The 27383-nt window shown below is 43.1% G+C and overlaps 1 protein-coding gene across 2 annotated transcripts in view; it reads right to left on the bottom strand.

Annotated features, from left to right (window-relative positions):
• Positions 1-1942: 1942 nt before the first annotated feature.
• Positions 1943-27383, bottom strand: part of APBB1IP (amyloid beta precursor protein binding family B member 1 interacting protein) — a 75972-nt gene continuing 50531 nt past the window's right edge. Inside the window, exons 8-15 of one of the 2 annotated variants that reach the window (XM_027560073.1) lie at positions 26242-26363; positions 19871-19957; positions 18226-18369; positions 16114-16224; positions 11221-11319; positions 10351-10465; positions 4401-4504; positions 1943-2759 (exon numbers count right to left, since the gene is read on the bottom strand). In XM_027560073.1, the coding sequence (XP_027415874.1) occupies positions 2250-2759; positions 4401-4504; positions 10351-10465; positions 11221-11319; positions 16114-16224; positions 18226-18369; positions 19871-19957; positions 26242-26363 (1292 nt within the window). In that variant the 3' untranslated portion in view covers positions 1943-2249. The remainder of the gene's footprint in view (positions 2760-4400; positions 4505-10350; positions 10466-11220; positions 11320-16113; positions 16225-18225; positions 18370-19870; positions 19958-26241; positions 26364-27383) is intronic. The other variant, XM_027560074.1, reaches the window with a different exon arrangement.

Below are 27383 nucleotides of genomic sequence, written 5' to 3'. Positions count from 1 at the left end.
CATCTTTGTGATCGTTTTTGTTTTAATTAATAAATTTAATAAATAATAAGCCACCTGAGTTATTTTCAATAACTAAAAAAAACATATGACAGTCTTTTAATGAATTTATAAGTTTTTTCTAAAACTAGCAACCTAACACCATGTACCTAGAAATTTGAGTTATATCAAATAATATAATTTAATCGTACTCCTCAAGCTTTTTTCGTCTATTATGGTAATTTCAGTCATTTACCAAAATAGAATAGTTTAATGAACCTGATTTTACCAATCTTACCAATTTTACCAATCTACCAATAAATTCAACCAATTTATTATCAATGCATGATCAGTCTTGCTTCATTTATACCCTTACACACTTTCCATTTCTAGTTATTGTTTTCATTGAAGTAGAATTTACATATCCCCAAGTATTTTAAAGGAATTCTAACATAGTTTCACTTAATCTATGAATATTTCTGTATCTCCAAACATTAATGACTTGACACATATGTATAATACCTTATCACCTTAAGACACTTTTCTGTCTGTACATAAACTGAATAACAAATATTCAGTGATCAATCCCTAACAGGCGTTGAAAGAAGGGATTTAACTGGTCACTGATCATGATGCATATCTGTTACTTTTATAGTGATTTGTGGGTTGAAAACCTAACAGCAAAGTTTGTACTCCATATAATTACTTACTAGTTAAAACTAATTACTGGTTAAAACGCTATGGCAGCATATACGAACCATGTTGGGGGTCTAGTGTTATTTAACTAAATTGTGCTAATTGCAACTTGTGCAGGCAGAACTATGCAAAGCAAGGGCTGTCTGGACCATCTACTTCCAAGTGTTTTCATTTACATCCTGTAACAAAGGCAGGGATAGAGAGAAACAGAGCATTCAACCTTTTGGTCCACTAAAACTGCCTCAATATTTTGACCACAAAATCAGCTAATTCTCTTCTGTAGTTTTTAAAAAATATATATCATCTAATACTAAAACTCAAGAACATTTTAAAGTTTGCATTTTTATATTTCTGTATGTTTGAATTGATGGTTTGGGGGTCTCCACTGAAGCCCGTAATAAACACCTCTCTCCCTCTCCCTTTCTCAGTCCCCTGGTCCTGCTCTCTGAGCCCTTCCTTTCCATGGCCATTGGTCCCAGTGTTTAGGAAAAACTGAGTGCACCTTACCAGGTTTAATGATTAAATATTTTGGTCTGAAAAGCTGAATTTGCTTTTTGTCTTAAATGTCAATTTAGAGCTTACTTTTATCCAAATAGTAAAATATCAGGTTAATCATCTTCCTTAAGTAGAAAATAACACATTAATTATTATTTTCTACCCACTTTAAGAAGATTTTGAGGTGTTTTACGTTTAAAAAGAAAATAAAACAGAACCATGGAAATAAAACTAAAAAAATCTAAAAGGATTCTCAGCCAATTAGAAAGAGGAGATAAGGGTAACAGGAACTTAGGATAAATTGGTTATTAAAATAGCATTAAGTTTATCTGAGGGAAAACATTCCACATTGAAGAATGATTGTCTATTCCTGTCTCTAAATTTTTATAGTAATTTATAGCATCATAACAACTTATAGCAAATAACAGTATAACAGAGAATCCAAAAACTATCTAAAAAGCTTCCCCTTCAACCAATTACTATGTTATTCAGCCACTAGAAGACCAAAACCAAGTTAGGGTATGTCCAGGACTTAGGGTATGTCCAACCAAACAATGAAATCTCAAAGAAACTAAATTCACTCTACGTCTCCTGGTTTTTTCTTTCTCCTCTTTCGACTTTTCTGAAAATCCTGGAGGTTACTGAGGCAGAGATGGAACATATTTCGAAGATCAACAAGACTTTAGAAGGCCTAGGATTTGTAAAAGGTCAAGTATATATTATAAAATAGGATTGATATTGCACTAGATTTATACTGATATTTCTAGAAATACAATTTTCAGATAAAACATTTTAAACTTTTATTAATTTGATGGTTCAGAACAAAAACGGAAGACAAAAATCTATCGAGATGTAAATACACAGAAAAGAACGTACATTGACGTAGATAGTCTCAATTCTGTGCAGGTTAAGGATTACTAATGTACTTGAGCAACTGGGAGAAGTTTACATTTGCATTTCCAGTCTGAATACGTCAATACTGTATCTAAAATGAACATGATGTCATGGAAACAAACTAGCAAAAATGCACTTCAGGTTAACAATGTTACGCCCATCACCCAAAAGTATTTCTAAGCTTCCCTTTAGGACACGTTGCCTCTCTTCTTCTGCAAAGCTTTCATGAGATCCGACATGAAATCTTGCTCCCCGCCTCCCCCGCCCGGTGGTCCTGGGTTTTCCTGCCTCTTTGGCGGAGGCGGCGGCCTTTTGACGACAACCGGGGGCGTCCTCACGGATTCGGGGGCGAGGGCGGGTGGGGGTGGCGGCGGCGGCGGCAGATCCTCCGCAAAAGACGGCGGCGGAGGAGGCACGAAGTCCGGGGGCGCGTCGTTAAAGTCGGGGGGTGGCGGGGGGAGTTCGTCATCCTGCAGGGGCGGCGGCGGCGGCGGGGGCGGCGGCAGGAAGTCGTCGGGCGGGGCGGGGAAGCGAGCGGCCGCGCCCTTGGCCTTGGGGGGCGTCCCCGGGCTGCCACCGCCCACGTCCGAGGACCGGCGCACGGGAGGAGGGGGCGGGGGCAAGCTGGACTTGGGAAGGGGCTGGGCCCTGGGCGCTCCGGGGTCGTGGCTGCCGAGGCCGGGGCCGGGCTTCTTGTCCTTCAACAAAGCGACAACAGCGTTATGCTTGTGACCACAGGGCCGTGCGGATGTGACATTTACCTGGACAGCTGAGTCTGCGGATTTAGGAAGCATCTGTCCCGCCCCCCAACCCCCGCCAGGGGTGGCCCCCAATCTCTCAGTCTTGAGACTCCAGGTCGTTCCTGAGCTCTGTGAGCACGTCCCTCTGTGCTCTGGGCCACAGAACGACTCCAAATGCCCTTCAACAGGATCATCAATAATAAAACGTTATCACCTGGTGCTGATCTACCTTGTATTCCCTACATGGAAGACTTTGCCCTATTCCACAGGTATTTATTATAATACTAATAACGTATCTTCTAGGAACTGCTCGATACAAGGTTGCCAGTGTCTTAGAGCTCTAGTGGTACAGAGTTTAGTTTGGGGTTACCTCAGTCTTTACCCTTGTTTTTTCAGTTGCTAAGTCCTGTCCAGCTCTTTTGGGACCCCCTGGACTGTAGCCTTCCAGGCTCTTCTGTCATTGGGATTTCCCAGGCAAGGATACTGGAGTGGGTTGCCATGCCCTTCTCCAGGGGATCTTCCCCACCCAAGGATGGATCCAACTCAAGCCTCCTGCTTGGCAGTTGATTCTTTACCACTGTGCCTAGAGAAGCCCTGCTAGGGTTGTAGGCGTACACAGATACATTTTTCTTGGTCTGAGTTGAGCTGGTTGTGAAATGCAGTCGGCAGGAGCGGGCGTCTGAAATTCCTTTGCTCCTCTACCACACATACACAAGGGCTTCCTTCCCAGGTGGCCCTTTTAAAGACTTAATTTTTTTTCAAAAATTATAAGCAGCTCAATAACTATATGACTTGTTTCCACCACTGGCTGATGGGACAAAGTAAAAGGGGAGAGTGAGGTGGGAAACTTCTGAAGGTACATTTATAGTTGGTTTGAGTCACATATAAGATACATATTCAGTGCAACTTGTATAGTCAATTGAGATGTTAACAACTGGACTAGTAACTAAATTATAACTTGTAGCTAAAATTTTAGATTTAAATAACTCTTCATTATATCTCCTCTACTGAAAAAAAAAAAAAACCAGTTATGGAGAATGTTATACAAATTTGGCTATTATTTTCAAATGTGTTTTATTCTCCATTAGCCTGAAGATGTACGTAGAACATTAACAGAAAAATACAAAATGCATATTTTACAGTGGAGCCTTATCAGTGGTTTGGGGCCCAGTTAGCATTTAATAAAGGGCTTCTGACTATCACACTGCTCTAAGTTATTCAGAAAACAATAATTTAAAATCCCAAGGGTTTAAAATGTAGGTGCCACTTTCAGAGAGGGCTAAAACCACTTGAATTAAACAAACAAAAATCACTTCAGTCAAAATAAGTGTAGCTAAACTAAAAATAGTTACCAATCCTCACTATTAAAAAAGATTCTTACATTTTCCTGAAGCTGTGTTGGTTTTAATTTTCCTTTCTAGCCTATGTAATTTTAAGATAATATATATATGGAGCAATTGTCTAAATCAAATTATAGTGACTTGAATTGTTGGAACTGTATTTTTTCTTTTTTAAAGAAGCAGTTACTTGAACACAGTGTAGAATATGGGCCTACAAGAGACAGTCTGATAGAAGTGGGTCAGGTACCCCCAGTCTTACCTTGGTGGTTTCAAGCTGTCTCCAGTCTTCTCCGAGAGCAGTATTCATAGACTGTGTTGCCTGGGGGAGCTGACCATTGGCTTGGGTGGTGCCTGTTTTAACTCCTAAGAGGCAGAGAAGAGTAGATAATGGGGGAGGGAAAGTTAGGAGTATGGAATCAATAGATACAAACTATTGTACATAAAATAGGTGAGCAACAAGGAGTTACTGTATAACATAGGGAACTATATTCAGTGTCTCGCATTATAATAACCTATAATGGAAAATAATCTGAACAGAAAACTGAATCCCTTTGCTGTACACCTGAAACTAATACAATATTGTAAATCAACTATACTTCACTAAAAATAAGAATAGTCGGTGAGGTATTTGCAACATTCTTGAGAGTTAATCTGAAAAGATAAAGCAGTTTGTCTCCAAAGTGAAAGGATTCACAGGTACACAGGGTTTACAAAAAAATCTGAGCTTCTATCACAATACTTCATAAGGTTCAGCAAAACATGCAGGGAAGTGAATGCTTTCTACAAGCCACAGAATCTGGATTAACTGGGGTCCCAAACAATAGTATGTTCTGCTTTTAAAATCCTTTTGGTAACTGAGGAATAAATTTCAAAAACCTCCCTTCTAAAAGAATTCTTCCTGTGGGTGATTTTTCCTGAAATGGATGTATCTTGGTTTGCACCATGCTGTGTACAGAAACAACTTTTGAACGTTATCCTCAACAAAAAAATACTTTGGGCACAAAAACAGTAGACAGAGGGGACTGAGCAAAATGTACAAACCTTGAATATACCCTACCATTAGGTTTATTTTCCCCAGAAAGTTCTGGTATGTGCTTCTTTTCCTGTCTTTTTTATTTGCACTTTCGCACAAGTGTGCCTAGCTGAGGTTTCACAGTTCTAAGAGAGTCAGTCAGAGAGAAGCAGCTGTGTGTTGATCTCCGGCTCCTAAGAGGCATCCTGGGGTGGGGTGGGGGGCAGGTGGGGTGGGGATGGGGGGGTTGCAGGTGGCTGCTCCTCCCACAGCTGAACTGCCTCCTAGCCTGAGACATGAGGTCTCCCATTTGAGCGCATCTGAGCTTGCCTTAGCTCTCTGCTCAGGACCAGCTCTTCTGTCAAACATTTATGAAATGACTGTGTGCTTCCTTCTTCACATATTTTCCCAATATTTTGAAAAGCCCATAAATCTACAGAACAACTCAAAGAAGGTCATTAAGCACTTCAGGAAAAGGGGAAGAAGGGAAAGTTTGATACGGACTCAGACACTTCTGCTGTCTCCAAGTATCTGCACAAATTATTAAATACAACACGAAAAAGCTGCACAGGAGAGAAGCTGGACAGCGCCTTAGCTAAGCGGCCAGAGTGAATGTTCCCAGGGGGCCACAGACACCACAGGCTTCCAAAGGCAGCACCCCGAAAAGGACCCAGCAGCTCAGTCCTGCCCCAAACGCGTCACTTGAGATGAGTTATTAGGAAACATCAGACACATCCAAACTGAGGGACATTCTATAAAATAAATGGCCTTTATTCTTTAAGAAAAGTTAATGTCCCGGCAGACAAAGAAAGGATGAGGAAATGTGCCAAATGAAAGAGGAAGAAAGAAATATGATGTCGAAATGCAATTCTGGAGGGAACCCATGCTAGGAAAGAGCACCGCTGTAGTGGCACCACTGAGACATCTGGCAAAACGAAATACAGGCTGTGGTTTACCTAAAAATACTGTCTATCAACATGAAAAGTTAAATTTCCACAATTTGATAACTGCACTGTTGTAAGTAAGAAAATGGCCTCATTTTACTTTTTATTTTTTAGGAAATACAAAGGGAAGATTTAATGGGCCAAGGGACACGATAGTCAATCTACTTACTCTCAAGAGGTTCCAAAAAAATAATAAGCAGGAACACTCCCAGTATGGTTTAACATCTCAGCACATTTGTTCTCTGTAGGGCTTATTTCTGATAAAACTCTACAGCAGAACCAACATGGGTTAATTTACTGTCTACTAACGGATTTTCCATTACGGGAAAGATCCCTTTTTTTGATCAATGGACATCTCATCTGACTGCTGTGATAGTGTTCTACAAAAATTGGATTTAAGCAATTCATTTAGGAAAATGGATTGAACATGTATCGAACATTTAGTATTGAGTGTTTATATTACTTCACTTTCAGAGAAACCCTACAAGGTATTAATTTATTGTCATCCCAACCATGTTCAAATTCTAGCCTATTGTCTGCCAAGCATTCTCCTTCCTTCTGGGAAAACTTACCAAGCTGGCTTTAAGCTCAACATTCAAAAAGCTAAGATCATGGCACCCGGTCCTATCACTTCATGACAATGGAAACAGGGACAGACTTTATTTTGGGGGGCTCCAAAATCACTGCAGATGGTGACTGCAGCCATGAAATTAAAAGACGCTTGCTCCTTGGAGGAAAAGCTATGACCAACCTAGACACCAAATTAAAAAGCAGAGACATTACTTTGCCGACAAAGGTCCGTCTAGTCAAAGCTATGGTTTTTCCAGTGGTCTTTATGGATGTGAGAGTTGGACTATAAAGAAAGCTGAGCGCCTAAGAATTGACGCTTTTGAACTGTGGTGTTGGAGAAGACTTGAGAGTCCCCTGGACTGCAAGGAGATCAGTCCTGAATATTCACTGGAAGGACTGATGCTGAAGGTGAAACTCCAATACTTTGGCCACCTGATGCAAAGAACCCACTCAATGGAAAAGACCCTGATGCTGGGAAAGGTTGAAGGTAGGAGGAAAAGGGGACAACAGAGGATGAGATGGTTGGATGGCATCACCAACTCAATGGACATGAGTCTGAGCAAGCTCCGGGAGTTGGTGATAGACAGGAAGCCTGGCGTGCTGCAGTCCATGGGGTCACAAAGAGTCAGACACGACTGAGTGACTGAACTGACCATACAGAAACAGTCCCTGACAGCATGGTTTCCTTCAGTTTCTAGAGGAGGTAACAGACAGTAAACGAACAGTTACACAGATTATTAATTATGACTGGCCTACAAAGGACAATTTATTTGAGATCTAAAAATGGGCAGAAATTAGCTGCAGGAAAGAAAGAGCACCACAGGGACTTGCAGTGGCTAAGACTCTGTGTGCCCAGTGCTGAGGAGGCAGGTTCGATTCCTGGTCAGAGAACTAGATCCCACATGCTGAAGCTAAGAGTTCACCTGTGTGCTGGGTCACTTCAGTCGTGTCTGACTCTTTGCAACCCCATGGACTATAGCATGCCAGGCTCCTCTTTCCATGGGATTTTCCAGGCAAGAATACTGGAATAGATTGTGATACCCTCCCCCAGGGGATCTTCCCAACCCAGGAATCGAACCCACATCTCTTATGTCTCCTGCATTGGCAGGTGGGTTCTTTACTAGTAGTGCCACTTGGGAAGAGTTCACATGCGGCCACTGAAAGATCCCACTTAGGAGACCCTGGTTTCATTCCTGGGTCAGGAAGATCTCCTGGAGAAGGGAAAGGCTACCCACTCTCATATTCTTGGGCTTTCCTTGTGGCTCAGCTGGTAAAGAATCTGCCTGCAGTGCAGAAGACCTGGGTTGGATCCCTGGGTTGGGAAGATCTACTGGAGAAGGGAACAGCTACCCACTCCAGTATTCTGGCCTGGAGTATGTATGGGAAAAGATTCCACAGGATACAACTAAAGACCTGGTATAGCCAAATGAATAATAAATAATAAACATGAAAAAAAAAAAAGAGATCTAGTTAAAGAAAGTGAAAGTGAAGTCGATCAGTCGCATCCGACTCTTTGCGACCCCGTGGACTGTAGCCCAGCAGGCTCCTTTGTCCATGGGATTCTCCAGGCAAGAATACTGGAGTGGGTTGCCATTTCCTTCTCCAGGGAAAGAAAAGAGCCTCATAAACAAGGAAGAGCATCTGTGAAGTCCCTAAGAAAGGAGGGTGCTTGGGGCTTTGAGAAATTGGGAAAAAAAACAACAGATGGGTTTTGTGACAGGAACAGGAAGACAGGTGGGGAAAGAGGTGAAATGTGCGAGGCTCATTTCATGCAGGTTCTGGTGGCCTTGCTGGGGACCGGGGACTTATCTGAGAGCAGCAGAAAGCGTCGGGAGGACTGGAGCACCAGCCTGTGGGGCCACGTGAAGATGGTGGCAGTCTGGATTTGATGGCAATAGAGACAGACAGGCACGGACAGATTTGACCAATACTCAGAAGGTAGAATCAACAAGATTGAGGAGTGACTGGATTTGAAGGTGAATGAGCTTTTCTTAGTCAAAAGCTATGGTTTTTCCAGTAGTCATGTACGGATGTGAGAGCTGGACTATAAAGAAAGCTGAATGCCGAAGAATTGATGCTTTCAAATTGTGGTGCTGGAAAAGACTCTTGAGTGTCCTTTGGACTGCAAGGAGACCAATCACTCCTTTGGGAAGTTAACCCTGAATATTCATTGGAAGGACTGATGCTGAAGCTGAAGCTCCAATACTTTGGCCACCTGATGTGAAGAGCAGACTCACTGGAAAAGACCCTGATGCTGGGAAAGATTGAAAGCAGGAGGAGAAGGGGAGGACAGAGGACAAGATGATTATATAGCATCACCGATTCAATGGACATAAATTTGAGCAAACTGTGGGAGACAGTGAAGGACAGGGAAGCATGGCATGCTGTAGTCCATGGGGTTGCAAAGAGTCAGACACGATTGACAACAATGAGCTTTTCTTGCATGTTTCCTGCAGGAGTAATTGGGCAGATGATGATGTTATTTGTGGGAACAGAACAATCACGGGGGAGCAAGTCGGGAGAGGAAGAGGATGGGCTCAGTTTTACAGATGTTGAGTTTGAGGTCTGGGGTGCATTCAGATGAAGCCACTGAGCAGACAGTTGGATACATGGGTTTGAAGGTCAACAGAGAAGCCTGGATTGGATTTATGTAGTTACAGGGGTCAACGTGTAGACAGTGCTGGGGGGTAGATCAGATCACTTAGGGAGATAGTATGAGAGTAGGGTTAGGATTGACTCGGCCTTGAGTAATTTAAGTTGGGGTAGAAGAAGAATAAACCTGCTCTAATAAAGAGCGCGTTGAAAAAGGGTGGCTAGAGAAGTTAAGGTCGGGTGTGGGACTTGGAGTAATACCCCAGAAAAGGGGTTGGCTCCAGGAGGAGTGGTCAGTTGTGTTGGGGTTGCTGAAAGGTCAGCTAGAAGGAAGGGTTTATGGGATTTCCTTGGTGGTCCAGAAGTTAAGACTCTACACGGCCAATGCAGGGGGCTGGGGTTTGATCCCTGGTAGGGGAACTGAGATCCCCATGCTGTGGGGGGATAGCTGGGAAGTTTAAATTAAAAAAAAAAAGAGGAGTCTATAGTAGTTTGATTTAGCAAGAGCATTTTCCATGATGTACTAGAGGCAGGAGCCTGACTGAAATGGTTATGAAGAGTGAACAGTCATTGCTGTTTCCACACTAAGTCGTGTCTCACTCTTTTGCGACCCCATGGACTGTAGCCTGCCAGCCTCCTCTATCCAGAGGATTTCCCTGGCAAGAATACTGGAGTGGGTTGCCATTTCCTTCTCCACAGGATCTTCCCAGCCCAGTGACTGAACCCAGGTCTCCTGCATTGGCAGGCAGATTCTTTACCACTGAGCCACCTGGGAAGCCCTGGGGAGTGAACAGGAAGTAGAATAACAGAGACAGCAAATACAGTCCACTCTTTAGAATAGTCTACTTGTCCGATGGAGCAGGAGGGGGATTTAGAGTCATAGGAGGGTTTTAAATTTGTTTCTTTGAAGAAGGGATCGGTGTTGATGAGAAGGACACAGTAGAGCAGGAGAGAAAGTGGGAGAGAATGGCATAATAATGCATCCAGGTCTGGTCTTTGTCCTGGGATTCTGGCATCCAACTGCGTATCTTCCAGTTGAGCACAAGCTCTGAGCTTGGAACGGGTGTCAGAATCTCCCCCCCGCGTGGTACCTGTGGAAGGCGGGGCTGGTGGCGCTGCGTTGACTGTGCCCAGGTTGGTCCACCGAGAGGCAAGCCCTGCCCTGGCCATGGCCCGCTGATAGTTATCATAGAGCGTCTTGCCATACTAGAGAGAGAACACAAAAGAAGCAACAGAGCAATCCATTTATCCCAAACTCTGCACTCCACTGCAATCTACAAATTCAGGGAAAAGAGGACCTCGTGACTATTTGTTTTACTCCTTTCCTGATATACTTGTAGTAGAAGTATTTCCATTAAAAAGAAAAATCTACAAACCATGTTTTCATATGTGAAATAATATTCCAGATTAGCAAAATCAGGTAATATTTGTACCTCCCCACGCGAAGGGAGCTTTAGCTCTGCAATGTGATGACACATGTCTCTATGTAATTTTGCCATTGTTTGTATCTCATGTTTCTTTATTACGCATAACACTTGCAAAGCTCTCCAGAAATCAATATCTGCAATGGCTCATGTGAAAATAAATCCCTGCTTCTCAGGTCATGGGAAAGGTCCATGTGTCAACCACTCCCACTTAACTCAATAAAAAACCAATGGGCAAACAAACGAGGTGATAGTGGTGGCATTGATCCATTAATGACACTGACTTAGTGAGAATGGATCAGGTGCTGGGACTTTCCTCGTGGTCTAGCGGTTAAGACTCTGAGCTCCCAGTTCAGGGGGCCTGGGTTTGATCCCCGGTCAGGGAACTAGATCCCACAGGCCACAACTAAGATCTTGTGCAGCCAAAAAAAAAAAGAATGAATCAGCTGTTTCCGAGTAACACAAAGATTGGACCCACGTCAATTTGCCAGGCTAGCTGGCAAATTCAAGGTCGGGTGGGCCCACCCATTCTCTCACCTTGGCGATCCTGATTCCCGTGACCCACTGGCTTAGCGCTCTGGCATCATCACAGCACAGATACTTGATATACTGGGACTCCTTCTGAATCTGGGGATGCTGGAAAAGAGTCATTCCAAAGACCATTTGTAAACTCTTCACAAATTAGCACCTTTCAAAAAATGTTTAGAAAATTCTCACAGCGTCTGAAATTTCCTGAGATGGTGGCCAAAATCACTGGCAGCAATTTTAGAATTAGGAATAGGGGTACTTTTTATAGAGGCTAAATTTGTAAAGAATTGACATGATTTATCACAAGCACTTTTTACTATATTATCAACAGTCATGTCCATTCCTGCTTTTTTAACATCTGGAAACCTTCACATCTTTCATGCTTCTAGCCCTACAAGAAATCCAAATCACTTCTCCATTTATCAGATAAGGGAACTTACGTGCTGTAATTCTCATGTCAAGGAATCAATGCTTTTGTGACGCTCATGCAGGCCTAGGGTTATTTCTGCTACGAGGAATTCAGGGTTTTGCCCTGTCTTCTGTCATCTCTTCCCCACATGGATGGCCCAGAGAAGGAATATTTCTGTCTAACTTTAAGTGGCAGTGAGCTGGGTGCTGCACTAGGGGGTCACCCGGGCCTTCCAGGAGCTCCCGGTCAAAGAGAGCAGTGATGGGCAGGTGCAAAGGGGATGGAGTGTTCAAGGTCCAAGGTCATACAGAATGTTCTTGTCTTTCAGCACCAGAAACACAGCTCCCTGACTTCCAACCAAACTTTCCAACTGAACCAGAACAGAACTTTCTGGTCTGGCCCTTGTGTAAGAGGGGCAAAACATGGGTGTCTCCAGCAATCTGATGTTTATAATTGTTCTTAGAAAACAGCTATTTTTTTTTCCCCTGGAGGAATTAAAAAAGTTGGTTTTTGTGACCTTGGGCTTGGCGTATTAAAATTTGTTTGTGTGTGTGTGTGTACATGCATGTCATGTGACAGGAAAGCTGGGTTCCCAGGAGCAGACTGTGAATCATTTGTGCTTGGAGTGAAAGGCAGGAAGCAACTGTCTGGGTAGAGGGATCCACTTAAACAGCACTATCAACAATCTCTTAAGTGTGTTCATCCAGAGTAAACTGTGGTTCTTCCTTTAAACACAGAGGCTACTGAGCACGAAACACAGGCAAGAATACTTGACCTTGAGTTCTAACCACCGCTCCTCCTGTGATGAAGAGGTTGATGTACAGACTTTGGTTCATTCTCCCCAACATGAGTGGGGTGCATCTCACCAACTTCCTCATATCACAAGCATACCAGGATTGGATACAGGAGAATTAAACATCAGGTGATCTTGAAGATGACCTCAAAGATCACTTGTAAGCCTCAGATTTTATGATTCTAAGACGAGCTGCCCGGTGGGCTCAAGGCTCCCTTCTGGCTCCCCCATCAAGGCAGGAACCCCACAGGCTCCCAGGACATCACTCAGCAAGTCCCTGGGCTTAATCCTCTGTCATGTCTTGGGACCCTGCCAAGGCGTTTACTCCCTTGAGCTTCTGGCCCGAAAATATTTGCAAAGAAGTTTAAGGAAAAATGCCAGTTCCATGCCACTGGCCAGCCTCTTCTGCCATTGGTTTGGTTGCTCCTGACCACAGAAAGGGAGAAGCTCCCGCAGACATGCCATGCAGCACACAAAGGTCAGGGCAGCTGCAGACCCTTGTCCAAAGGGATCTTACGGATCCTCGAAACAGTGGGAGACCAGAGAGGTTAAGCTATGTATCCAAGGTCACACTGAGAGGCAGAACCCTAATGAGAACCAAGGGCTCGTGCGTCCAGTAGATACCTCTGGGTGGTTAGGCAGAGATGAGGAAGAGTGGTTCACATCGTACTTAGGAAGTGGTGGCTGGGGTGTTGGTGAGGGAGATGTATGTAAACAAATGCATGATCACTCAATGACATGGTAAAGTCTGAAGCAAAAGTTGGAAAACAGAGAAGGGTTCTTTGAAAAGGTGACAGATGTGGAAGGAAGAGGCAGATAAGAACCTGGAAGCTTGGTGGACGTGCAAACTCCTGGGCCAGATCCTAGACACACAGAATCAGAAGCTCTGGGGGCCCAACCATCTGTCTTAACAGCTCTCCAGGTGAGCCCCATGCAGTCTCAAGTTTGAGAAATGCTGGTCAACAGACATGTTTAACTGGTACTAGAGTGCAATAAGAATGACTCCAATTCTTGCTCACTGGTTATGTCTGTCAACATTGCACTAATAGTCTTACGGGCAGAGATGGTTTAATCTGCACGGGAAGTGTTATTTCCACTTCTTAGCAGAGGGCAGTGAAGCTTAGAGAGTCTTGACACTGTGCCAGGAAACAGAGCCAGGACTCAAACTCCCATGTTCCTGGCAGCACCCTCCATGGATGGTCGTAATCCACAGGTTCATCCTGAGTAAGAAGCTCCTGGGTTGAACTTCTCAGCCTGTGGGTGTCTGTGGACTCACACGATCTCTTAACATGCTACTCTAATCCTGAACCCTTTCTGCAATGTATGTGCATATGCTCTGAATTCTGTCAATCTGCTCACCTCATGAAATATGTGCATATCCAGAGTTTCTTCTGCCCTCCAGAGTGGACAGAAAGGGAAATGAATGACCAAAATGTTTGTAAAAAAAAAAGTAAGTTCTCCAAAGGATGACTGACCCTTCTACTTAGCAAATGCATAAAAATTCCCAGCATTTTGGGAAGGAAGTGAGAAGTGTGCCTAAGCGCAAAACGAGCAGGGCGACTGCCCATAAGGAACCTGGCTTTAGAACAGAATCTGTCATCATCATTTGAGAAAAGGGAAATGCATGTTCCTGGTGGGTTGTTTGTTTATTCTGATTCTTGTTTGTTCTCGAATCATCAGACCTGCATTTTTCTCCACCTCAGAGCCCTTGGCCCCGTCTGTGGGAGGCCCTCTGCTGGGTCTCAGCATCGCCATTCTCAGTGCAGCCCAGGGTGCCCACGTCCCAGGCCAGATAGTTCAACACATGATCCTGGGACCTAGTCCCAAGTTTGTGAGTCAGCACTAGAAACCACATTCCCACCCGGCTCACTGGGTCTAAATCCTCAGCCTGGAGCCCTCTAGGTCCGAGATCTCTGCTTTCTCTTGCTGAAAATCTCTGTTACAGCCTCTGGCCATGGGTTTATGGGCCCTTCTGACAACTTTCATTATATTTGTCTGCTCTGAAGCGTATTTCATCACCAGCAGAGAAGCCCTGACTGTTGATGCTTAGAGCCAGAAGACATTCTTATGCTGTGCAGGCATCGGGATGCCCATGTGCAAAGGAGGGTCTCTGCGTTCTTAAGTTCTGAGTCTCAGGGTTGCAAACGAGGGCCCCGAGGGCTGACAGCAACACAGTGAAAACACAGTTCAAGAGCAGCTGGGGCTGGGGTTAGGGGAGGCTGAGAAGAGATTTTGTGTGCCAGCTAACAGTGTCTGAGAGAATAGCCTCCTCACACCGCCCTCCCCGCCTTGGCTTCTCATCCTGGTTCAGCTAGTTCCTGGCTGAGAGTCTCTGTGCCCAGATTCCACATCTACAAACTACGGAGAGAGGCTTGCCTGGTGGCTCAGTGGTAAAGAATCCATCTGCCATTGCAGGAGACACAGGTTCGATCCCTGGTCCAGAAGGATCCCACATGCCATGGAGCAGCTAAGCCTGTGCACCAGAACTACTGAGCCTGTGTGCTCTAGAACCTGGGAGCTGCAACACGACAAGTCACCACACGAGAAGCCCGTGCGCCATAACTAGAGAGTAGCCTTCGCTCTCCGCAACTAGAGAAAGCCCGTGCGCCATAACTAGAGAGTAGCCTTCGCTCTCCGCAACTAGAGAAAGCCCGTGTGTGGCAAGGAAGACCCAGCACAGCCAAAAATAAATACAGAAATCAAACTAGGGAGAACTGGGTTCTTACCACAGAAGGCTGATAAAGGATTAAATGAATTCATCTATTCATTAACATATGAAAAGTGCTTAAATCACTGCATTGCAGATGCGATGTATAATGTGTTTGCTGCTGTTCTCATGGCCCTTTCTATGCCAGGATTTTATTACTGTAAGTGGAGTATAACCTTTAAAAATGGTGAATCACTATATTGTACGCCTGTAATTTATATAAATTAACATTGCACAGCAATGTTTATAATTTAATAAAAAATAATAAAGTATATTTGCAGGAAAAAAACAAATTCTGCACACAGCCTTGCACCCGAGCCGAATGGAATGAGATAACCTGAGTTTTTCTGGTGTGAACTTGTGAAGGGGAATTTGTGGTGTTGGAGGCAATGACATGGCCAGAGGAGCTCCATATATTCCTTGAGTCCATTTCTAGGAGTCAGTTGTTACATTTGGCAGAGAAAAGTTACTTCTGCCCAACCTTCCAAAATATGGTGCTAATGTCAACCTTACCAGACATCTGATAATACATACTGTCTTTTGATAATGTGCACTTTAAAAAGTTTCAAGACCCACTAATACTATTTTTAGAAAAAGATTTTTTTTCTATTTTCTATATTTTTCTAGGAAGTCTTGTCAACTTTCTCATTTCTCAAAATATCTTACAATGGAATAAGGACCTGATAAAGAACTGAACAATCAATCATTTTGTCAATAAAATTAAAAATAAAATCTGTCCAAAATGTAGAGCTTTTATTCTCATAAGATGAGAAGAAATCCAGACAGGCTAACTTGAAAGTTTTAGACTCAATAACAGACTTTGGGGAAAATGATCTGAATAGGGTAGAAATGCTTTCTCCTTTCCTACTTTGGTTTACAACAAAAAGCTTCTTATGTTATACTTGTAGTTAACTATATAACACTGAACATTTCTAAAAAGGAAATAACTGATTCAAACTGCTTACAGATCTAAGGTAAGGACTTAAAACCTACCTTTAGAACAAAGCAGTAGTCAGTGGGTGCTTTGTATTTCATTTTACACTGAATCCCATAGTAAATGTTGACATTTTCAAACTGTATAAAACAGGCCAGATCTCGAGATGTCTGAAAGAGAAGGAAAAAATAACCTCAACCTAGCTGACAGGTAATGTTTTCCCAAGGTTGTTCACGGCACAATGAAGGGTTACATTTTAGTAGAAAAATACAGAATTTCAGGTGTTACTTAAGCATTTACCATGTAGTCTTCTAAAAGCCAGGCCTACATTTTAAGAAGTGAAAGAGCACATCTAAGGCAGAACAGCGTGCCACAGGTGGAGCAAAAGATTACACTGCTGTCCTAGCTCCTCACATGGACCCCTAGAGACGACTGGCTGACCTGGAGACATCATTACTGTATTGATGTGGTCCAGACACAGTGACTGAGCACCTTGTCAGACGTTTTATTTTGGCTTTTGCCATTCTAAGTCACTGATGGATTTCTGACTGAGCATTTAGGACAAAAGTCCCTCGTGGATGAACAATGAGTGGTATTTGATGCTCAGAAAATCAGCACACACTTCATGCATCTCTTCTTGAGGAGAAAAGATTCCTTGCATGCCATCTCTTTAGGGTTGGCAGTGTTGCTATGGAAACAGAATCCTCTCCTTACGTATAACACACATCGTGAGACCTCTAATCTACATATTGGTGACACATCAACTACAAATCTGTCCTATTACTTCCCCCCTCACCTTCTCTTTTTTAATCAATAAAAAATAAAGGGCAGAATTACTACATCTCAATGCACAATTATTCTTTTATATATGGCAGTACATTTTTTTCTTGTGAGAGCTTTTCTTCTGGATTTTCAAAGTTTTAGTATTTTTAATTAGAAAAATAAAGCATTCTTCATAATTTAAAAATATATATATACTTCTATTTAAAGATAAATATAAATATATATTTAAAAGAAAAATGAAAATCTTCCTTCACTCTTCTCTTCTCATTTCATTTCTCTTCTCCAGAGAAGAGATTCTTCCAAATGTTTTTGGGAATATATTTATATGCCTATGTATGTGTAGACATATTCACATATAAAATTTTAAAAATATATGAGATCTTACTCTTAATATTTTTTCATGAATTTATTCTTTTTCTTAACATTATATCTTGGAGTCTATGTCAGGATGTATGAAAGGCAATATCGCATTGTATAGCTGCATAACATTACACTGTAGAGATGTAATTATTTATTCAATCATCCTACTATAGAGGACCAGAGGTTATTTTAATATCTTGCTATTACAAAAAATACTTAAAAATACTCTGTGGGATAGATTGCTAAACATGGAGCCGGCCTTTGAAGGGGCATTCCCTTTTACATTTGCCTAGATCTTGCTAAACTGTCCCCCAATTTGGCTATACCCAGATGTATGATTCCAGGTAAAAGAAGTCTTACTCTTATGCCTACAGAACAATAGAGTAAAAAGGGAGGGGAAAAAGTCCTCTGAAATCAATATGTTAAAAAATGAATTAATCTTTAGAGAAATGCTTTGGTCATAATTTCTGAGACCTGATTTTTAAAGTAGATAGATTTCTTTACCTTTAAAAGAAAGCAACTGAAAGATTCAGAAGGATTTCTGAAACTCTATCCTAAAAGTATATTTATTTGAATAAACACTGTCATCATATGAATCTCGCAGCAAAAGGCAGAGTACTGAAATTTCCACCTGAGGATTTCTTTAGTTTTTCCCTGGTAGCTCAGCTGTTAAACAATCCACCTTCAGTGCAGGAGACCCCAGTTCAATTCCTGCATTGGGAAGATCCACTGGAGATGGGATAGGCCACCCACTCCAGTATTCTTGGGCTTCCCTTGCGGCTCAGCTGGAAAAGAATCTGCCTGCAATGCAGGAGACCTGGGTTTGATCCCTGGGTTGGGAAGATCCCCTGGAGAAGGGAAAGGCTACCCACTCCAGTATTGGGAAAGGGTACCCACTCCAGTATTCTGGCCTGGAGAATTCCATGGATCGTATAGTCCATGGGGTTGCAAAGAGTTGGACACGACTGAGTGACTTTCACTTTCATGAAATGCCTTTTTTATAAGCATATTTTTTTTTTCTTTCTGACCTTAGTCTTTCCTTTGGGGACATAATAAATTCCAGAAGCTCGTAAAAGAAAATAGCGCCTTTTCCAGGATTTCTTCCCATCTTCTTTCAAATACAGAGCTCCCTCGAGTTCTGGCACAATGACGGATGTTCCACAGAAACTCTCCTGAAATTGAGATTCCAATGATATAAAACCCATCAGAGATAAACATACATTTTGTTCACATTGAAATAAACTGTGGCAAGCTAGCCTGCAAACTAAAAATCATTTTGTCTACAGCTCTAATTGAATGCATATATTGACACTGCATACTATTTGCCAAAAGACAGGAAGAACATGGTGATTGAATTTCAGCTCCAGAGTTCGACTTCTAGGCTCCTTGACCACTTAGCTCTGTGATTCCGAGCAAGTGACTCAACCTCAGTGCCTTTACTTGCAAAATAAGAGTGCTGACAGCCCCAACTTCATAAGGAAGGTAGTGAGTACAATCTTGGTACATATTGTGGAAGTATTACATAAAATCTATTTCTGATACTGTAGGTAGATAAATATATAACTTATTCCTTTACCTGTAAGTGGAAAAGTTATGATTTCACTGCTAGTAAATAGAAAATTTTTTATCATTAATTCTGTACATAAAATATGTATAAATTAGTATTTTATTTTTGGCATACTTTTAAATGGAGATACAGCTGACATAGAAAATTGCATTAGATTTAGGTATATGACATAATGATTTGATGTATGTATATATTGCAAAATGATCACCATCATAAGTGCAGTTAACATCTATCACCCCACATAGTTATACAGTTTTTTCCTCATGATGAGCCATCAGTGAACTGGCTCTGGGTGGGAATGTGGGCCCAGGTGTCACCAGGTCTTCTGACTTTTCAAGAGAAGCCACAAATCTCCTAATTCAAAAGGTCATCATGTTGTTGGGGCAACAAAAATCTGGGGCTCCCATGCCCGTTTGTGACCTGTGGCCTGGCAGGTATTTGCATTATAGGCGGGGACCAGGGCCTCAATTTTTAGCAAAGTTGCAATGTGAAAAGTCATTCTGAAGTTTCAAAAGAATCAAATGAACTTCAGCAATACAGCCTTGAGTGATACTCAGACATGTGCCCCATACTTTACACATGGTGCTTCCACTCTCTTGCTAAATCTTTGTAATAATGCAATACGATACAGGAAACCAACGTTCTTGAACTCGCCCAATAACACATGAATCTCAACAGGCAGAACCAAACTTGGATCAGATCTCCAACTGCCATCTCAACTTTCCACCACACCTGCCTGCTGGAGGGGCACCGGAGAATTCACTGCAAAGAAGCCACGCCTGACTTCTGTTAAGAGCATGTAAGCAATGACATCTATGGAATGTTAGAGACGAGTTTCATGTGGATTATTGTCTTTTAGTCAAGACTTACCAATCCAACTTCATGAAGAGTAAACTATATTGTCTAAAACAATACTTTTGAACAACCAACTCCAAGAACCAGTTTAATGATCTAAATAGCTATAATTTAGTAATAATTTGATCTTAAAACCCCAAGTTAAAATGTCAGTGTGTCTCTCAATCGTCCATTATTCTAAGAAGCAAATAGTTTAAAAAGATACAGCTAATATTCCTCTCTTTTCTACTGCTCTGCAAAATTAATCTTACCTCAAGCAAGGATTCCTTGTTCTTCGCATTCATTTTCTCATTTGTTTCCTTGTTTTCTTTTTTTCCTTTGTTATCCAGGTAAAAATTCTAAATAAAATAGTAAAAGATAGGATCAGTAAGGGTTCATCACCATGGTAGCCACTGCACAGAACCCACAGTCTTGCTGGAGAGGGACACATACGTGGAGGAGGTAAACTGAGGACCACAGTATATGGTCTCTGTCGACCAAGTGCTTACTGAGGGGCTTACCAAGTGCTGAGCACTGCCCCACTGGCCAGAAGTAACACCTACCCTTCCCTGCACGGTGTATAATCAATGAGGAAACAAGCACAAGAGAGAAAACACTAGCAAAGGATACAACTGTCATTTAATTTAACCATGGTCTAGAATTCCATGTCAAATGCTGGAAGCCTGGAGACCCCAGGGCCCTTGGAAAAGCCCAGAACTGGAGGATAGTGGAGCATCCCAGATCCCAGGTCCTTGGTCACCATGTAGGGTCCCTGAGGACTAGAGACTCTGGCTTCTCCAGAGAAGTGTGAAATCTGGACTTTTATCAGTGTGGGCAACCAATTTTAATTTTTAAAAACTGCATGAGTCAGTCAAAACACAGACTTTGCTACTTGGCAACTTGCAGAGACAGAGAGAAGCAGAAAGGACATCTCTGGAAAGAGAACCAGCTTAGCAAATGCAAGGAAGACCACCATTTAGAAGCACTCACGATTTGGGGGGAGCACCTACTATATGGCATATCTTCAGTCAGGTGCTTCGCAAACACCACCTCCAATCCTAATGACAAAGCTGCGAGGTAAGTGACAGTCCCCTCCACTTTACAGGTTCGGACACTGAAGCTCAGCCAGGTTAAACAGCTAGGGTACTGCAGTGCGAATGAACACCAGAGCTAAATGTATCTTATGTGTGGGCTCTTACCACCACAGTTACCCCTGAAACTGAAGGTCAGTGCAGTTCAAGGGCAGAGAGACCAAACCTACTCTAATTCCAGCAGCTCCTGACTCAGGGAGGAGGCAGGGTCCTCGCCTTTCCCATGATTATCCCTTTGGAACATCTGCTTGTGGACTATGTCAGGCGGAACCATTACCATAGTTAAAGCATTTAAGGACTTCTAGGTGGAAACAAGGGAGAAGGCAATGGCACCCCACTCCAGTACTCTTGTCTGGAAAAGCCCATGGGGGGGTGAGCCTGATGGGCTGCAGTCCATGGGGTCGTGAAGAGTTGGATACAACTGAGCAACTTCCCTTTCACTTTTCACTTTCATGCACTGGAGAAGGAAATGGCAACCCACTCCAATGTTCTTGCCTGGAGAATCCCAGGGACGGGGGAGCCTGGTGGGCTGCAGTCCATGGGGTCGCACAGAGTCGGACACGACTGAAGCGACTTAGCAGCAGCAGCAACAGCAGGTGGAAACAGTTTATAAAATAATGCCTGAAAAAAAATGTATTAAAACTACAGCATATAACCCTGGAGGGTAGTAACTAAGTTAAGGAGCCTCCTGAGTCTAGATACAAATGTTTATTTACATGATGAGAGTGCTTCCCCAAGTGTGACCCCCAGACCACCCCAGTGCTCTGTTAAATTCATGTTCCCAGGGCCCCCAACCTACTGAAGTGGACTCTCAGGGGACCTGAGAATCTGCATTCCAGCACACTTCCTGGATGATTTCTACTTACATTGAAGTTTGAAAATAAAGAGGAAGCAAACTGCAAAGCAAACTTTGCAGAATTAGGAGATCTCCTAGAAATACAATGTACCACGATGACAAATTGTTACCAGAGGAAATAAGCCAGGTACAACTCCTTCCATAAATCTTACTGAATTATCTTTCTGTGTTGTTCAGTCACTCAGTCATTTTCGACTGTTTGTGATCCCATGAATTGGCTTCCCTGTCCTTCACTATCTCCCCAAGTTTGCTCAAACTCATGTCCATCGAGTCGGTGATGCCATCCAACCATCTCACTCCTCTGTCGCCCCCTTCTCCTCCTGCCCTCAATCTTTCCCAGCATCAGGATCTTTTCCAATCAGTAGGCTCTTCTCATCAGGTGGCCAAAGTATTGGAGCTTCAGCTTCAGCATCAGTCCTTCCAGGCAATGTTCAAGGTTGATATCCTTGAATTATCTTTTAATGCATTTTTAAAGACAAACTTTTATGTATTATTTCAAAAGATAGCATATTGTGAATTAGCGTGGTTATTCTATCAGTTCAGTTCAGTTCAGTCGCTCAGTCATGTCCGATTCTTTGAGACCCCATGAATCGCAGCACACCAGGCTTCCCTGTCCATCACCAACTCCCGGAGTTCACTCAGACTCACGTCCATCGAGTCAGTGATGCCATCCAGCCATCTCATCCTCTGCCGTCCCCTTCTCCTCCTGCCCTCAATCCCTCCCAGCATCAGAGTCTTTTCCAATGAGTCAACTCTTCGCATGAGGTGGCCAAAGTACTGGTTATTCTATAGGGTTTGGAAATTATTCTAATTTTATGTATTTGGCTTGCAGACTGTGATTAATGTAATATGGAGCATATACCACCTGCCCCAACTCTATACTAAGACTTTACAGGTACACTTTTCATTTCATCCTCACAGCAACCCCACAATGTAGGTGTGACTGCTATTTCACAGATAAGGAAACAGATAAGTGACTGCCCAAGAACAATTAGTGCCAGAGCTTTGAATTTGTCATGATCTTTCTCAGTATTAAACTGCTCTCAACACCACAGGAAAGAATCCAGTGTGGCAGAGTGGATGGACTTACCACCACTGAACTGCACACCAAAAAGTGACTAAAATGGTAAACCCCGTGTTATGTGTATGTCACCAAAATTAAAAAAAACGTGATAACTTAGCCCTGACAATGAATACAGAGTGTGGTGCTAGCAAGGACACTTGCTTTAGGGCCCTGGAAAAATGTGATCATGTATGCATTGAAAGAAGGGAGAGGAACAAGAGGAAGACTGCAGAGCGTGTGTGGGTCGTCATCATTTGAGAAAAGGAGAGCATGTTTCGCCCTCTGCAGGACAGACAGGGAAAGAGCCTTTCTAAACTATAGTAAGTGTTAGTAGCTCAGTCGTGCCCGACTCTTTGCGACCCCATGGGCTGCAGCCCACCAGGCTCCTCTGTCCATGAGATTTTCCAGGCAAGGATACTGGAGTGGATTACCATTTCCTTTTCCATTATGAACTACGAAGGGTCTCATTTTATTAGGGTATTGTGAAGCCATAATCTTTTCTGAGACCCCTCTCACTTTTTCAGCTTCTGAATACCTTTTCCCCTTCCAGGTGGTAGTACTATACTATGCTTTGGCTTTAATGAAATTCCAAGCTGGAGATCATGCAGGGCAATCCTTACAAGGACTGACTGCTCTTGGGTGAGAATTTGGGGGGCTCTGTAGCAAGTGGCAGAACTTAATAGTTAATCCATTATCTGTTAGGGACAATCTGAGCTGAAAAATGAACTTTAAAATGGGAAATGAGACTTTCAGCTGCAGTCCGCCCCTCTTTCTCACAGCTTCTGAAAATGCAGGCTTTGAGAGCAGCAGGATAGGAAAGAAACGGCAAATCCATTGTTTAAAATCACCTTGTTGGGATAATGAATAAATCAAGCAAACACTTACCAATCCATGAGTAAATATTTGTACTTTTCACATGTAAAATATCCCTGTTTTAAGAATCATTTTATCACACTGAGAAGATAAATGTAAGTAGATGGCTATATATCTATAGATGGGGGAGCTGTATAAGACTGCACAAATTAAAAATGAGCCAAGTTCTGTAGGTTTGCAGAGAGGAGGAAATTACTGTGGGCTGAGATGATCAAGGAAGACTTCACAGAGGAGGTGTAAGTTGTAACTTGAAAGATGTTTATATTCAGATAGAGGAAAAGAAAGAAATAGAGCATTCAGGGCAGGAGGAACAGCGTGGACAAAGGCCCAGAGGTGGTTAAACACTGGGGCTCTTTGAAGCAAACTAAATGTCCATGGACAGATGAACAGATAAAGAAGATGTGGTATATACATACAATGGAATACCACTAAGCCATAAAAGAATGAAATAATGCCATTTGCAGCAACATGGATGGACCCAGAGATGATCATATTACATAAATCAGACGAGAAAGAAATATCATGTATTATTTATATGTGGAATCTAAAATAATGATACAAGTGAACTTATCTACAAAACAGAAATATTAACAGATTCACGGACACAGAAAACCAGTTTATGGTTACCAAGGGGAGAGTGGGGGCAAGGGGAGAGAGAAAGTCGTAGCCTGGGATTAACATACACACACTGCTATATATAAAAGAGGAGAACAACAAGGACCTACTGTATAGCTCGGTAATGCTACGCAGTATCTTGTATTACCTGTAATGGAAAATTATCTGAAAAAGAATATATATGTGTGTGTGTGTGTATGACCAAATCACTTTCCTGTACACTTGAATCTAACACAATGTTATAAATTAACAAAATTTAAAAAAATTAAAAAAATTTAACAAAATTTTAAAAATTATACTGGGTTATCTTTGGGGCACTGCTGAACAACCAGCCTGGCTAGAACTGGGGCGCAGCTGATGCAGCCCAGCCCATCACCCCAAGCTCTCTTCCATCCTGTGTCAGAATTCAGTGATGCCTGTCACCTGGCGACTGTGCAGTGCCCACCCCCCGGGATGGCTGGAGCGCACATCCTGGCCACCTTATGCTCGCTTTGGCCACGTGACTTGCGTGGGCCAGCAGAATGTGGGTGGGAGAACAGGATGTGGGTCCATGGGAGCAGAGGGCCTGAGAGTTGGCAGGGTGTTTTTCCACGGCTTCTCCAGCACGCTTGCCCTTCACCAGGAGGAGAGTGTTTCACAGGTGGCTGCTGGTCTAAGGACAGTAAGAGGCATGTGGAACTCTCGTGATCTGACTCACACTGTAGAGCCAGGGACAGAGGACCTGCTGACCTGCAGGCCCTGGAGAGAGGAGATACCTGCTGCTAGAAGCCACTGGGACCCTCAGGTTGTGTTCACAACCCTGACTGATACACACGCCCATGATGGCTGGGCAGGGGCTCTGGGCACTGAAGTCGAGAGAAGACTTTGTTTTAAAGGAGAAGCCCCTCCCAGGGACTTCCCTGGTGCTCGAGAAGTTAAGATTCCACCCTTCCAAAGCAGGAGGCCCGGGTTTGATCCCTGGTCAGGGATAGTGCATATGCTGCAACTGAAAGCCTGCATGCCACAACTAAAGATCTTGCTGCAACTAAGATCCTTAGTGCTGCAACTAAGGCCCAGGGTAGCCAAATAAGTAAAATCAATCAATAAAAAATAAAATAAAAGCCCCTTCTGTAAGTTGTAAATGTGATGCCTGTATGACTCTCCTTCCAGCTGGGCCTGGTCCCAGATGGTCAGAGATGAACCTTGGCAGGAGAGAAAGGCTGGAAAGGAGGGGAGAGACCATGAGGTCATTTTCCCCCATGGCGGTTGGTGCCCTTCTGCACCCAGGGGGAAGCATGCCATTGTGGTTCTGTCTCTGCTTCTTACTTATGCAACTAAATAAACCACCACCACTACCAAATTTCGGTTAAGAAACAGAACAATGGAACGAAAATTGCCTGAAGTATCAATAGTGATGATCACTGAACTGTGGGAATACTTAAATTTCCTTTCTTCTACTTTTCAGTTTTTTTCCAATAAATTGATATTAATTTTGAAGTCAGAAACATAAAAGATGTTTATAAAAAGAAATGAACAGCAATACAGCAAGCAGGTGGCCTTAATTTGTTTTCACAACACGTTCTCTGAAAAAGACATTCTTCGGGGCTCCTGGCAAGAAGGTCGGCTAATGTTAATACCAAGGTGGGTCACCCTCTCCAGACACAGACCCCAGGCCTCACACTTCTGATTTTTTTTTGGGCCCCACTGGTCTTCGCACAGTGGGGGCTACATGTAGGCACAGCTGGGAAAAGAAAACTCTTTGGGTTACAGCTGAGGTTCATGTGTTCATTTGAACACCTGGCATTTTTTTAGGAGGAGCAGACCACCCTGTGACCACAGTTAACTGGGAAGAGGCACTTTCCCAACGCCAACTGGCCTGAGAAACTGAGACAGACTCAGCTGCTTCATCAACAAAGTTGCTCTAATTAGGACAGTAAGGTTGTACTGCCCCAACCTACTTCACCCCAGAGAGGCAGGCCCACGTGGCACAAGGGGCCCCTGTCCTGACCCCTAAGCGTTGAGTTTGTATTTCTTTGAAAGGAATACATTTGTGATATTTTGTGAGATAATGAATAATGTGAAATTTTGTGAGGTATCTTGTGAGGACACAGCTGACATTACAGAATGAATATTTTATATGGTTTAACAATATACAAATTATCTTACCTGGGGGTTTTTAAATACAGCATACTTTTCCTCTTTCTCCAAAAATAACAGTTTATTTTCTGTGTCTCTTGTCCAGTCTGATAAGATTTCAACAACATTTTCATGGTCTTCAAAAAACCTTTCTGATGTAACAAGAGAAAGCATTTTTTCAGACCCAAGACAGCAGGGTTTCCAACAAAGAAATAAGTTGGTACTGAGCTAACACAATGCTTCATACTTCTCATTGGTTTTAGAAATTCCTAATTCTTACATTAGAGAAGGCAATGGCACCCCACTCCAGTACGTTTGCCTGGAAAATCCCATGGATGGAGGAGCCTGGTAGGCTGCAGTCCATGGGGTCACACAGAGTCAGACACAACTGAGCGACTTCACTTTCACTTTTCACTTTCATGCATTGGAGAAGGAAATGGCAACCCACTCCAGTGTTCTTGCCTGGAGAATCCCAGGGATGGGGGAGCCTGGTGGGCTGCCGTCTATGGGGTCGCACAGAGTTGGACACGACTGAAGTGACTTAGCAGCAGCAGCAATTCTTACATGATGTCATACTGTAACATCTCTGTTATGTCTATTCTTCAGTCTCAGGTCTTCAACTTATTTCCCATAAAAAAACATGGTAGATAAGCCTATAATATAGTGGTAGCGGTCAGCCATTGCTCCTTTTTTGTATTAGGGTTTTTTACTATTTTAAATAGCCCTCCACCCTGTCTGGAAGGAGGACAATTAGGCAGTAATTGGGTAAATAACTTTGAATCAAATTGTGAGATAACTGCTGCTGCTGCTGCTGCTAAGTCACTTCAGTCGTGTCTGACTCTGTGCGACCCCATAGACGGCAGCCTATCAGGCTCCCCCGTCCCTGGGATTCTCCAGGCAAGAACACTGGAGTGGGTTGCCATTTCCTTCTCCAATGCATGAAAGTGAAAAGTGAAAGTGAAGTCGTGTCCAACTCTTCGCAACCCCATGGACTGCAGTCTACCAGGCTCCGCCGCCCATGGGATTTTCCAGGCAAGAGTACTGGAGTGGGGTGCCATTGCCTTCTCTGGTGAGATAACTAATAAGCACTTATACAAAGGTCCTCAACCTTTCTGGCATCAGGGACCAGTTTCATGGAAGACAATTTTTCCACCCATCGGAGATGGAGGATG

Source organism: Bos indicus x Bos taurus, chromosome 13, assembly GCF_003369695.1.
Source record: "Bos indicus x Bos taurus breed Angus x Brahman F1 hybrid chromosome 13, Bos_hybrid_MaternalHap_v2.0, whole genome shotgun sequence".
Classification (NCBI taxonomy): domain Eukaryota; kingdom Metazoa; phylum Chordata; class Mammalia; order Artiodactyla; family Bovidae; genus Bos; species Bos indicus x Bos taurus.
This window is presented reverse-complemented; position numbering and strand designations above follow the sequence as displayed.